Source organism: Brachionichthys hirsutus, chromosome 19, assembly GCF_040956055.1.
Source record: "Brachionichthys hirsutus isolate HB-005 chromosome 19, CSIRO-AGI_Bhir_v1, whole genome shotgun sequence".
In the NCBI taxonomy this organism is placed as follows: Eukaryota; Metazoa; Chordata; class Actinopteri; order Lophiiformes; family Brachionichthyidae; genus Brachionichthys; species Brachionichthys hirsutus.
The window spans coordinates 3892460-3905760 of NC_090915.1; the positions used below are offsets into that span (position 1 = coordinate 3892460).

Here is a 13301-nt window from a genome sequence, read left to right on the forward strand (position 1 = left end):
CCAAAATATATATTCTAACTTCACCAAACTCCACACATCTCATGGGAGAAACGACATCTGCGGGTGACTCGTTAGGAGGAGGGAGACGAAGCCGATGCATTCTTCTTTAAAATCTCTCATTTGTATCATCCAGGTTGTTCATATCCTGTTTCCGATCTGCCCATCAAGGCAGGGGTGTCTCCTATGTGAGGTTCCATCTCTGTTAACTGTTGTATAATTTGTGACATTTATAAACAGAATAACCAACTTGATCCTCACTTGCACCAAAGAATAAAAGAACCACAGAGAGCTGCTTTCATTTTTTACTCCCACTGGTCTCGATTTCTCTCTTTGTCTCCTCATCCCTCCCCGTCTCCCCGCTTTTCGCTCCCCCCCCCTCCTGGAGGTCAGATTGTTGCAGCACTGATATCTGCCTCGGCTCACTCGGAGTGGGGTCAAGGCTTCAGCTCATGGTTTTGCGTGACATTGTGAAATGACTGCAGTAGTGCAAAAATGTGTGTGTGATTGTACTATGCGGCAGGTCGTGGGGGGGGGGGGGAGGAAAGGCAGCAGCGAGGTGGCGGCGGATAGTGTAGGGGGGGGGGGGGGGGGGTGAAGAAATGGGAAGTCTCTGCACCTGTTTCCAGGGCAACAGAGGTCTGAAAAACACAGGCAGGTTCGACTTTTTATTCTGCACTGCCCTCTGGCAACACACTGCAGACGCCTCTCATGACTCCAGCGGCCGGGCTTCGAGTGATGCCTGTAACTAATATGCGACATACATGTGCTTGTTGCAGGTGCGTGATGGCTGTGAGAGATGTTGCATGCATAATTTGCGGGTGACGTCACTGTTTATTCCCCCCCCGCCACCACCACCACCACCACCACCACCACCATCTCCTCCAAAAATGATCCTCTGCTCCGGTCTGCAGTCAGTCAGCCGCCCGGCGGGTGGGAGGAGGGACAGGAAAATGCCTTTCTCTGTGGGAGACATTAGCCCTGTGAGCTCATGAATATATTATAGAGGGGGGGGGGGGGGGGGGTCATTGTGCAATGAGGAAGGTGGACTGAGCTGCCAGGTTGTGGCCCGACGAGGAAAAGATCACAAGCTAATTTTAACAAGCTAGTCTTAACAAGCTAGTCGAGTCGGATGTGCTATTTTAGTTAGTAATTAGCCTCGTAGGTAATTTATAGGTGACACCGCACACGTTTTACATAAAAAAATAATATTTATAATAGTTAAAGAGTGGAATAGAGAAGCTACTCATCAGCTGCGTGCGATGTAAAAGCAAGACCCCCCCCCCCCCCCAAAAAAAAGATATGTATTAACGCAAGCAGCGTTGGCTTAGCCCGACTGCGACATTAACTAGCTTAGCTTAGCTTAGCTAGCCAATGCTAACCGTCTACCGTCATCGTCTGGCAGCAGGAGCAGGCTAAAGGTAAGCTCTTTATACTTCTCAGGCTAACGCGATTAGCTCTTCGGCAACCGAGTGTCCGTCGTTGTTGCTAACATCCAACGTGAGACAAGCTAGTGTCGCGCAAACTTCGCTAAGTAGCATGGGCAGCTAACGGTGCGTGCGCTAGAGAGCCTGCGGTTTCCGCCACATTCAAGCTCCACCCGCACGAAAACGGGACTTTTTTTTAAACAACCGTCGTTATTGTCACTTGGTAATTGCGTTTACTTTTATGTTTATTTTATTTATTGCGATGCAGCGCAACACACGCGCATTCACGAAGCGGCTCGTGCAGGTAGGTGGGAGCTCATCTTCGGTGAAGGGTAGCGGAGAGAAGGCTGCACTTGTGCTGAAATGCTTTGTTCTGTTCTGCAGCTTGTTTTATGTTGCGATCATTTGGCTTCAGCGGAGCCATTAGTAATGGAAGCTGCCGGGGGGGGGGGTTCTAGCGTGCGTGTGATGCAGCGTGTTTCTGAGGGGGGGGATCGTGACTTCCTGGTGCTCGTGTGTAAAATAACATGTTGAGTTAGTTTGGCTCCGTGTTTACGTGAGGAGGAGATAAAGAGTGTTCGCATGTGTGTTACCGAGCACCTTGTCTTTATGCGTGTGTAGTTACACTGTGTGGCGTTCACTGCCACGCTATTACATGTTTATTACATGTATGTATAAGTTACTGGACCAGAATAGAGCCCGTTAGATTATGCTTGGACATTGACTTTGTGGTGCATACAGCCATATGTTGGTAGATTGTGTGTGTGTGTGCGTGTGTGTGTGTGTGTGTGTGTGTGTGTGTGTGTGTGTGTGTGATTTGGCTCTGATCCACACATTTCGGTGGCTTAAAGATGGATGTCTGGCCTTGGAGGAGGTTTAAACTTTGTGATGTGTTTTCATACGATGGACGTTTGACCATTTTCTTGCCCGCTTGGCGGGTCGCGGGAGTTGCCTGGAGCCAATCTCAGCTTGCTTATGGGCGAGAGGCGGGGGGGGGGGGTGTAACACCCCGGAGGCGTCGCCATAGCATTGCGGGGCCACATTTGAGACAACCGGCCACGCACACGTTCACACGCTACAGACAATCTGGAGTAATCGTTTCACCTAAATCGCATGTTTTTTGAGGCGGGAGGAAACCGGAGAACCCACAAACGCTGCACAGAAAGGATTCAAACCTGGTACCTTCTTTCTGTGAGGCCACAGCGCTAACCACTACGCCAGCGAGCCGTCTGTTTATTTTTGTCCAAACAAAAGTTTGCTATTTATCTTAAAGTTCTTACCGGGTTTTGGACTTTACACAATTATGTTTTTTTTAAATGATATTTTGTCTCATTATTGTCATTAAAATACTTGTGATTTATTATTTTAACTGCATTTTATTTGTTTGTATTCTGTCATCATGTACCATCCGTCTAATGACAGAGTAATAGTACAAACTACCATTAATTAGCACCGTCATGGTTGCGGTTGAGTCTCCTGGGTGACCTGCCATTTGTCTCAGTTCAGTGAGAGTCGGTGTGGATTCCTTTTTAGATCTGGTCGTCAATTATGCTTCATAAAGGTCTGTAAAAAGATCTGATCCGTCTCCTGACGGCTCTTCGGCATCTTATCCCGTTCCTGGCGGTAATAATATCACTTCATCGCTGCGAGCCGGCGTTTACCGCGCACGGTGACGGCTGCTCTTCTGTATTTAAGGAGCTATTAGTTGGTAATCTCTCCGATCCCATTGAGCGCTTAATTAGAGCTTTATTAGCGGCAGGTGCTCTGCAGATCAAACAGGCTCGCGTGTGTGTGTCGGACACGCTCGTTTCATTTGCAGCCATTATTGTTATTAGCAGCGACGTACGGCGGAGGTTTCCTCAGTCGGGACCGTCAAACCGTTTCTCTTTGATGATAAGTCGAGTTGGGCCGATCAACCCGTTCACTTCTTATCAATAATGCATGAGCCACACCGTTAATAGTGAATCGCAGCTGGTTAATTATCATCTTTTGCTTCGCTGACTTGAGAGTTCAGTGAATATTTTGGTTGTTAAAGTCATTTTTAAGCTTAATGTCACACAGTCCTTATTTTCCTGCCTTGGCGTGTTTAGTGTAATTATAAAAATGAATGTTCGTGTTATTCTCAGCCTTTGTCAGGCGAGGATATTTAACAAAGTGGCTTTAAGAGTTACCGACTTTGTAGCTCAGACGATTCCTCAGACAGTCGGTAACTGATTCTGACCCTCGGGGTCATTCCAGAGGATGTTACTCGTGTAATGATGTCAGTATTAGTTTGTTCAACAGTTTCATATCGACCCACGCAACTCATTCGACTCCAACGGCGGCGTACTTATCAGGCACCGAGGTCAGACGCTGCCCACCAGGAGGTCGCCCGCTGAACGCGAATCACCTTCCTGATGCAGTAGATACGGACGACTCGTATACGTCACGAGTTTGCATTCAGGCAGTGTTCAAGTCGGGGTGATGTGATTTACAAAGACCTGTTTGTATTTCTGCATCTGCTTGTTTTTTTTTTTTTCTGACGCGCAGCTTTAAATCAAAGCTCAGATTCTAATTCGCTGGAATCCAGTCTCCGTTCCACCGCTGGCTGAACGATGTCGTAACGAGAGCAAAAAAAAACAAACACTGAATCGTGTGCGTTGTTAAAAATGTGTCGAGCCGGACGCCGGAGGAGATCAGAACTGGCAGCTAATGAATAAAGTGAAGTGTGTTTATTCCTGTTTGATTAAGGTGCAGAGCGAGTGTTTAATCATCCGGACTGACTCGCTGCCAACCCTCGAGCCATTCAGACAAACTCGAACATTAGCGGCTGTCGATAAAGACTCGGATTGATCATCGGGTTAATTGAGATTGGCTCCAGATGAGCTAATCTGAGGAGACGACAATACGTCTGGATTAGCGTTGGATCAAGTGTTTGTGGTGCCAGCGTCCAATCACGAGAGTGCAAAGTGGTGTAGCCTTTCATTTCAACACGGTCGAGATGCACAACCGGATCTAGACCCCCCCCTCCCCCCCTCCCCCGACAACATGGAGGCAGAGAAGGGCAAAACTGTGTGGCTAAACGTCAGCGTTGTCTGTACGGATCTGAGGGGTCGTTTGAGGTTCGAGTGAAAGCCTCCGGCGCGGTGACGGTACCCGGGGGGGGGGGGGGCGAGGAACGGACGAGGGAGTTAAAGTCGTGACGGGAGCGTGAGAGAGCAGCGCGGCGCCGCGGTTCAACGGCAGCATCAGGCGGAGCCTCGGACAGACATCTTGCACGTTCCCGTCTTTGTGTGCCGGAGCTGCGGCGGAAGTTACGAGGTGCCGTCTGGAGGCTTCTGATAGGTGGGGAAACAGGTACATGTGATCAGAGCGACCCCCCCCCCTTCCTCTCTCTCTTTACAAAAGGGTGTCTGACCCAAATCTACAAAGTGTAGGAATGAAATAAACGTGGAGGGGGGGAGGTGTACAAGGCTCTGATGTTGGTGAATTAACATGTCAGTTGGAAGCCATCATTAGCGTGAGGAGAGCATCGCTGCAGCGGGGGGGGTAAACGGGCTGAACCAATGGAAGGAGTGAACCGTAGTAGTGTGTGTGTGTGTGTGTGCGCGCGAATTCCGTTTGATATCGGCAAGCTAAATTTAGCTTCAGCAGCCCCCCTCCTTTGAGAGCTATCAGAGCTGCAGCAGTCGGTGATGGGCTAACGTTCTCGATGTGCGCGGTCCACACACGCACACACACACACACACACACGCACACACACACACACGCGCTCAGATTAACGTGAGTGGCTCTGAGTGGGAGGGCGCCGTGTCTTTGTGCTCACAGTGTGGGCTTTAGCGATGATGAATTGTTGCTGCGCAGCAAATGAGGTCTGAGTAACCGTCTCTTTATGTGCCCCCCCCCCCCCAGGGCTGCGTCTCGAGGACGGCGGGGGCTCTCTGATGATCCCCCCGTTCATCCGATGAACCCCCTCAACTCCATGAAACCCTCACTGCCTCCCAATCCACAAAGGTACCTCAGCCGAACCTGTCGCGCCTCACCTGAGCTCTACAAGCCGGCGTCTTCATTAGACTCACTCGAGCCCAAAACGCTCTTTGATTGGGCGCGGCCACGAAGCCCGTTGACGGTTTCCACGCCGCCGCCGCCAGACGAGGACTCTGATTCCGTCCCACGCCGACGCTTTTTTCTCACATATGTAGAAATATTGACTGTTTTTTTATTAACCCTGCGCACGAGTGTCGCGGCGCTTTAGCTTCCTGTTGAGGAAACGGAGTTAAAAAGAGGAAGGGGAGGACAACCTCGCCCGGCGCTGCCTCTGTGCTGCGACAGCACAGACATCCCATAATAACACTTTGTGTTAAAGAGGGGACGGTAAACACTGTGGGATTATCGATATCTGAATGCTCTCCTCAACCTTCCAACCCTCCCAGTAACTCGTCTCCTTCTTCTTCGTATCCTTCTGCAGCACTGACGGCCCCTTCATAAATGACCCTGTCTCCTGGCAACCAGGCACCAATCAGCACGCAGGATCTCTCTCTGTAGTAACCACAGTGTGGGGCGTGACCAATTCCACACACAGCCAGGTAACAGTAACATCTTTTTTAGTGCTTTTATTTATTTTACTCTATTTTGTATAAAGCAACGAATTTTATTGATTTTTTTTATTTTTTTATTATCAAACGAGAATGTGTTTGTGAATAATAGACCTCGAGCAAATAATCGGTTCAGTCTGCAGCTCCTCTGATCTTCTGTCGTGGGTTTCAGCTCATTGATTATCCGACTGATCATCTGTCCGCCCACAGCTTTACGTTTTTTCTGGTTGTTGTTTTTTTGTCCTCTCTCAGCGATTATGGGATTGTGTCCAGCTGAAGCCAGAGAAAGGCATTAAAAGTTAGAGCAGATGCGCCTGTAAGACGTTTTATCAGCCTCGGCCAGCGGAACGTACCAACTGGAGTCTTTCAGGGATGAATATTCCATATTGATCGATTTGGATGTTCATTTATTCAGATTTAAGAGTGCAGAGAGCCGTTCTTCTACCAGCAGAGGGCGCTCGGCTCCTGCGAAGGTGAGCTCCATTACGGCTTTTTTTTAATTTATATATGTATATATATAAATATATAGCAAAGAAGAGTTAGCTGCTAGTTAGCTCTCCGGCTACCATTGGATAGCTTACAGATCTGGTTCAGCGCTTCCAGCAAACACCTGAATCTCGCTGGCCTTGCTGAGGTCAAATAAACCCCGTCCAGCCGGGGTTCAATTCTCCAACATCAGCAGCGGAACGTCCACCAAGCTTCGAGCGTGGTCTCATTTTTCTTTTTGAGACCTGCTGTCAAAGGTCACGCCTACACGCCGTCGGGATGCGCCGCTTTACGAGCGTTTGAACTCTTCAGTTGGCGTCGCTGGTTTGTTTGTAACGACGTATCTGGATCGGTCTCGCTTCATTGAGAGCGTCTTTCAGCTCAATGCCCCCCCCCCCTGTATGAGGGCTGTCCGCCATAACGCCGGTCTGCTTTTCCCTCCAGGTGTTTGGTGCACCGATGGGTCCTGGCGAGAGCTCTGGCGGTCACATGATGCCCGGCGGCAGCCCTGGTATGGGTCCAGGCATGGGCTCCCAGTTCATGGGCCAGCAGTCGTATGGAGAGGCGGTCTCTAAAGGCTACGGCCAGCCCATCATGTACGGACGTCCCGGCGCCGCTTACAACCCGGCCTCGGCCTACGGTGGAAGGTACGCCGCTTTCCTGCTCCTCTGAAAGCTGCAGCCGAGTCAGGATTTGACTTTCGGTTATGAACAAGTCTCTTAATTCTTCACAGTTTCAGAAATATTTGAGTCAATGTGGATTGTTTGAACACGCTTCAGTAAAATCTCTGTTTTGCATGTTTTTACCGGCTAATCTCGTGTAGTTTCGACATTAAATGGATTAGGAGGAGCGTTTAGGGAGCCTTAAAGGACGATTCTGGATCCTGGAGTCCCTTTTTACACGGCTTGTTCAGGGACTGTTGCTCCTTCATTGCACCTCGCTGTTATGTAAGGCTATGAATGTTTAAGGGGGGGGGGTTGTGCTACCCCTCAGCCCTGCGGTGGGGGCAGCAACAGCGCAGAGCTGACGTCGGTCTAAAAACCGGCGAGGTGGTAGGACGGGACGGGGGTGATAACGCGTTACGTGTGTGACTCACACACAGCTAGTAACAGTTAGCGGCTAAATCAAAGAGGGAGAGGCGGGGCTTCATCCCGCTGTGAGTCACACTCATCTCCCCCTCCCCCCCCTTGCAGTTACTCTGGTAACGGCGGAGGTGCCGGTCTGGGCGTCCGCCCGCCCTCGGACTTCACGCAGGCGGCGGCTGCCGCTGTGGCCGCCGCCGCCGCCACGGCGACCGCCACCGCTACGGCGACTGTTGCGGCGATACAGGAAAAGCAGAACCAGGAGCTGAGCTATGGACAGGTGACACCTCCCCCCCCCCACCCCCCCACAAAGAAATGTTTTTCATTTTCAACCCACACCATCATTTCATAAATCCACGCGCTGCCGGGCTTCTTCTGACGTCTCTCTGCCGCCTTCCCGGTTCCATGTCCCCTCCCAGATGGGCGGAGCTCCGTCTTACAGCACCCAGTTCCTTTCTCACTCGGGCCCCCGCAGCCCTCCTCCGGGCATGGTCTCCTCCAGGCCCGGACCGCCGCCCTCCAGCGGAGGAGGCCTGTATCCTTCTCATCCCGCTCAGACCCAGAAGATGCCCCAGCACGGGGGCTACCCAGGAGGGCAGCAGGGGCTGAAACGGCCCTATCACTCGGAGGTGCGTGAAGGCGCCATTACAAAGCGGCGTTTATTTCAGTGTGCAGAACGAGACGGAGACGGAGACGGGTCCACTCTCCTTGCAGGGCTTCCCGGTGCAGCATTACGCTTCCGGGGGGATGTCGGGGTACCCGAACCAGCCGCTGCAATACCCTGCTGGACCACAGCAGCGATGCGCCCCCTCGCCTTCTTACCCCTCCAGTCGGATGCCCCTCATGGGGCAGTACAGTTCTGGATCCCACAACCCGGCCCAGTTCCCCCCCGGAGCAGGGCAGCCCAACCCCCCACAGTATTACAAGGTAACGACTCCCAGTCTCCCCAGTTCAAAGGCGTTTCCCTGCGTTAGAAGTGACGCGTTTCCTGTCCCTGTGCTCCAGTCCGAGCCCTTCAACGGGCAGGGCAGCCTGCCCTCCGGAGGGGCGGGGGGGTACAACGCCTTCACGCAGGCCGCAGCCAGCGGGGTAAGTCCGGCAGAACTCTGAAATGTCCTCCTGTGGAGATTTGAAGATCTAAACACTCGGCTTTGTCGACGTCTCTCAGCCAGGCCGGGGCGGCGTGATGCCCGGGTACCCCACCTCTCCCATGGGAGGGAACCCCACCCCCCCGATGACCCCCGGCACGTCCGTCCCTCCCTACCTGTCCCCAGGCCAGGACACGAAACCGCCATTTCTCCCAGCAGACGTCAAACCCAACATCAGCAGCCAGCAGCCGTCGACGGGTGAGGCTCGACCCGAAACCTCCTGCGTTCCTATGAAGAGGAACTTTCCTTAAATCCAGCTGCATTCCTTTCTAGGTAACCCCAGCGACGACCTGCGTCTGACCTTCCCGGTACGGGACGGTATCGTGTTGGAGCCGTTCAGACTGGAGCACAACCTCGCCGTCAGTAACCACGCCTTCCAGCTGAGAGACTCTGTGTACAAAACGCTGATGATGCGGTAAGCGTTAAAGGTCGAACCCCCGCCGCGAGCCAATCACCCGCCGCACGCTGATGGAGAGTCTGAATTTCTAGAGCTCCATTGTTAAACGGCGTTGCAGCGTTGAACAGAAATGGTGTGCGTGACCTGCTGAACCCGATCAAGGCCCCTTATCTATGCATACAGGAGCAGTGATGTGCCCCCCCCCCCCCCCCCTCCTGATGGTTTGTGTCATGTCACCCCCTGCAGGCCTGATCTGGAGCTGCAGTTTAAATGTTACCACCACGAGGACAGACAGATGAACACCAACTGGCCCGCGTCTGTGCAGGTAAGCCGTTTCAGTCTTTGAGACGTCCTCGCCTCCGGATCCAATGACTTCATGCACGTCTTTCAAACTCCTCCTCCTCCTGGCAGGTGAGCGTCAACGCGACGCCTCTGTGCATCGAACGGGGCGACAACAAAACCTCCCATAAGCCTCTGTACCTGAAGCAAGTGTGTCAACCGGGACGTAACACCGTGCAGATCACCGTAACGGCCTGCTGCTGCGTACGTCTCGCACCTGGAAATGACCTCGCGCTCGGTCCTCCTGTAAACGTGTGTGTGTTTTTTTCCCCCTCCTCTCTTTCCGTAGTCCCACCTGTTTGTGTTGCAGCTGGTCCACCGGCCGTCAGTCAGGTCTGTCCTTCAGGGTTTGATGAAGAAGAGGCTCCTGCCGGCCGAACACTGCATCACGAAGAGTGAGTGGAAAGCTGCTTTCAGTGCACCTCAGCTCTTACTAGCCTGTTTTACACTTTGCTTTTTGTCAGGCAATCATTTAAGATGATGTTTATTCTTTTGCTCGCCTCCTTTTTTTTTTTTTTAATTCCAAGTTAAAAATAGGAAAATCAGACTTTTTTTGTGACATTCTGATGAAGAAAATCAAAGCAGACGGGGTTTGGGTGCGACCGAAGACTCTTTCACACGGAGATAAAAGCCGCCGCGTGAAACGCGCTGGTCTGAATGACCTTCAGAGCGCTGTTAAAGGACGAATCTCGCTGTCGTTTCAGTTAAACGAAACTTCAGCAGCGGCACCATCCCCGGGACGCCCGGTCTGAACGGCGAGGACGGCGTCGAGCAGACGGCGATCAAAGTTTCCCTCAAATGTCCGATCACCTTCAGACGCATCCAGCTGCCGGCCAGAGGTCACGACTGCCGACACATACAGGTGAGCTGCAGACACGTGTGTGTGTGTGTGTGTGCGTGTGCAAAAGCATGTCCTCATACTGGTGTGTGTGTGTGTGTGTGTGTGTGTGTGGTGCAGTGCTTCGACCTGGAGTCCTACCTGCAGCTGAATTGTGAACGAGGGACCTGGAGATGTCCTGTATGCAAGTGAGTACCGTCACAAGGCCGGGCCGCGCCTTTCAGACCGTTCTCGGGGTGAAGAGTGACCAGCACCTCTTGTTCTTGTCGTTCGCAGTAAAACGGCGTTGCTCGAGGGACTCGAGGTGGACCAGTACATGCTTGGGATTCTGGTCTACATCCAGAAGTGCGTGTCTGCGTGCCGGTTTGACGTGGGTAAGGCTTGCGCTGACTGATGTCCAGTAACCCGTGTCCCCCCCCCCTCCCAGTTCGGACTACGAGGAGATCACCATCGACCCCGTGTGTGGCTGGAGGCCGGTGCCCATCAAACCGGACCTGCACATCAAGGAGGAGTCCGACGGGCCGGTCCTGAAACGCTGCCGAACGGTCAGCCCGAGTCACATGGTCCTGCCGAACGTGATGGAAATGATCGCCGCTCTAGGCCCGGCGTTGTCGCCCTACCAGACTCTGACTGGGGGAGGGAGGAACACCCCCGACTACAACAGGCCAGGTAGGTTCACCAGACAGCCATTCCTGGCTTGGTGCTATAAATATAATCGGTAATGCTGGATACCGCTTTTGTCGGAGGGTAAGTGACCCAGAACAATATTTCAAGCAGCAAAGCCTGAGTGCAGCCCCCCCGCCCCATCGCCGCCGCCACACAAGACGACTCTGACCTCTTTTTATTTGCTGGCAGCAAGTAACTCTTCTTTTGTTGTTTTGGGTGCGCCCAGGGAGCCAGGGATTCTCCAGCCAATCGGGATTCACAGACTTCCCCAACACCCCCGGTACCCCGACGCTGTCCGACTACTCCTCCTCCGGACCGCCGCCGCCGCTCCCCTATCAGTCTGAGCAGGTGAGACGTCTTTAAAGTGTCCCCGTGTTCGCACGCAGGATCCCGTGTCTCTGCACGCCTCCGGATGCAGCGGCGAGCAGCGACACCTGAGCTCGAATAGAACAGGCGGCACACACAGACCCGGAGTGATACTTCAAAATGAAATATAGTGATAAATCCGTCTGATCTGACCTTTCAATCGTCATAAACGTTACTGAGGTGGATAGAATCTACGCCAGGCAGCTGGAGGAGTTCCTAAGAGATGGTATCTGTGTATTAGTGAGGCTCATCCAGCACCGACTGTCTCTTCCTCCTGGCTGTGAGTTCAGTCGAGAGCCTCTAAACCTGAAGTAGACGACAGCAGGTTCCTCAAATCTGTCATGACCAGCTGCTCGTCCGTCGGCGATTTAAGTGTCGACCCTCTTCTGCTGTCCTCGGAGGAAAAGAGCTGAAGGATCAGGCTTCACGACATCCTCGCTGTAAATTACATGTTTCGTGCCCGTAAAATGAAGCCTGCGCTCTTGTTTGATGTCAGACGCCTCATCCTGGACGAATAGAACATGCCCATAACATCCTGCAGCAGCACAGCTCGGGCGTCGGCGATGCCGGCAGCCCTCTGCCGCCGCGGAACGCCGCTGCCCTGGGTTCCCGGCTGCAGGGCGAAGGTGCCTTCGTCCTGGGAGGCCCGGGCGCTCCTGGAGGAGATGGAGCTGACCATGCACTAGATGTGAGTGGAAGTCTGTTGGTCTTGTGTTCTTTAGAGGATAGAATTATGCGCTTCTCCAGGAACCAAATCTCACCTGCTAATGTGACACCTGAGAAGTGAAAGGAAACAAAAACATTTGAATGATTAAATTGGGTTTTTATTAACGCTGTATTTTGTCTCTCAGCTTCTTCCTGAGCTGACCAACCCAGATGAACTGCTGTCCTACCTGGGCCCCCCCGACCTCCCCAACAACAGCAGCGACGACCTGCTGTCTTTGTTTGAGAACAACTGACCAGGTCTTCATCTTCCGGTCCAGCCTCTTGCCTCTCCATTTGCTGTAGCCCCACCCACATCGGCGTCTCGCCACCCGTGCGACTGCGTGAGAGTTCGCGATTGTGTGTTTGTGTACCTTTTGCGATGTCCTGCTGTCGGAACAGGAGGGAACACTTTTACACGTGAACACTGTCGAGGAAGCAAACACTGACTCTGTGGACCAGCATTACAACGATAGCACAAACCACAGGCTGAAGGAATTAAACGTATTTATAGATTTTATCTGTTCTCCTCAACTGGGATGTGTTCACGAGGAGTCGACGGACACGATGGCCCCTTCCAAATACCCTGTTTGAAGGCTGACGGAGTGGGCCGGGGGGGGGGGGTCACTGTCCTTCTTCCTCTGAGGTAGCACCATCGCAGATTTGAAACAGGCCGATCCGAAGAGATGAAGGCAGTCAGAGGCTTTGTGAAGTTATTGTGTACAACCCACAACCAGCAAAAGGCATCGAGTAGCAGTGTGCTAATTAAAAAAAAAAAGGAAGAGCATCAACCAAAAATGTCTTAGAATTAGCGAGAAATCGTACGACAAAGGGAGGTCCCGCGTGTCCGAGCAGAGGACGATGCTAATGGAGGGACCAGGTGAAAGGGAAACGTCAATGGTTGTTCACAAAGCGCTGCTCAATGCATACGCAAAACGTCACACTCTATGCAGATGATGCTGTGTTTTATGTCAAAGCACAACAGCAACAGACTAAGATCATGCACCTCTGCGGTTTTGTGCTGAGGAGAGACAAAATGCTGGCGGAGAAAAGGGTCTCGTTTGAACTCTGTGTTGATGGGGCCATTAAAATGGCGCCTCCTAAAGGTTTTCTGTCACATTGCATCTAGTGTTTACCTCATTGTCGTCACAACAAATACATAACTGTCATTGTGTTACGCTGGGTGAAAACTGCACGCTTCTAGGAAGGTTGTTTATTCCAACCTGTGCAAATAAATCTTCTGTGATATGAAGCCAAAGCTTCTGATTTATGCACTCGT

At 52.2% G+C, this 13301-nt stretch overlaps 1 protein-coding gene across 1 annotated transcript; it reads left to right on the forward strand.

Annotated features, from left to right (window-relative positions):
• Positions 1-1329: 1329 nt before the first annotated feature.
• On the forward strand, positions 1330-12279 carry zmiz2 (zinc finger, MIZ-type containing 2). The gene is made up of 20 exons (XM_068752805.1): positions 1330-1418; positions 5316-5417; positions 5872-5989; positions 6929-7131; positions 7678-7846; positions 7986-8195; positions 8281-8493; positions 8572-8655; positions 8735-8912; positions 8988-9129; positions 9358-9436; positions 9523-9654; positions 9740-9845; positions 10155-10312; positions 10409-10476; positions 10565-10633; positions 10716-10957; positions 11181-11302; positions 11817-12008; positions 12172-12279. Exons 2-20 carry the CDS (start codon positions 5368-5370, stop codon positions 12277-12279), a joined length of 2643 nt encoding a protein of 880 aa, XP_068608906.1. The 5' UTR covers positions 1330-1418; positions 5316-5367.
• The last annotated feature ends 1022 nt before the right edge of the window (positions 12280-13301 follow it).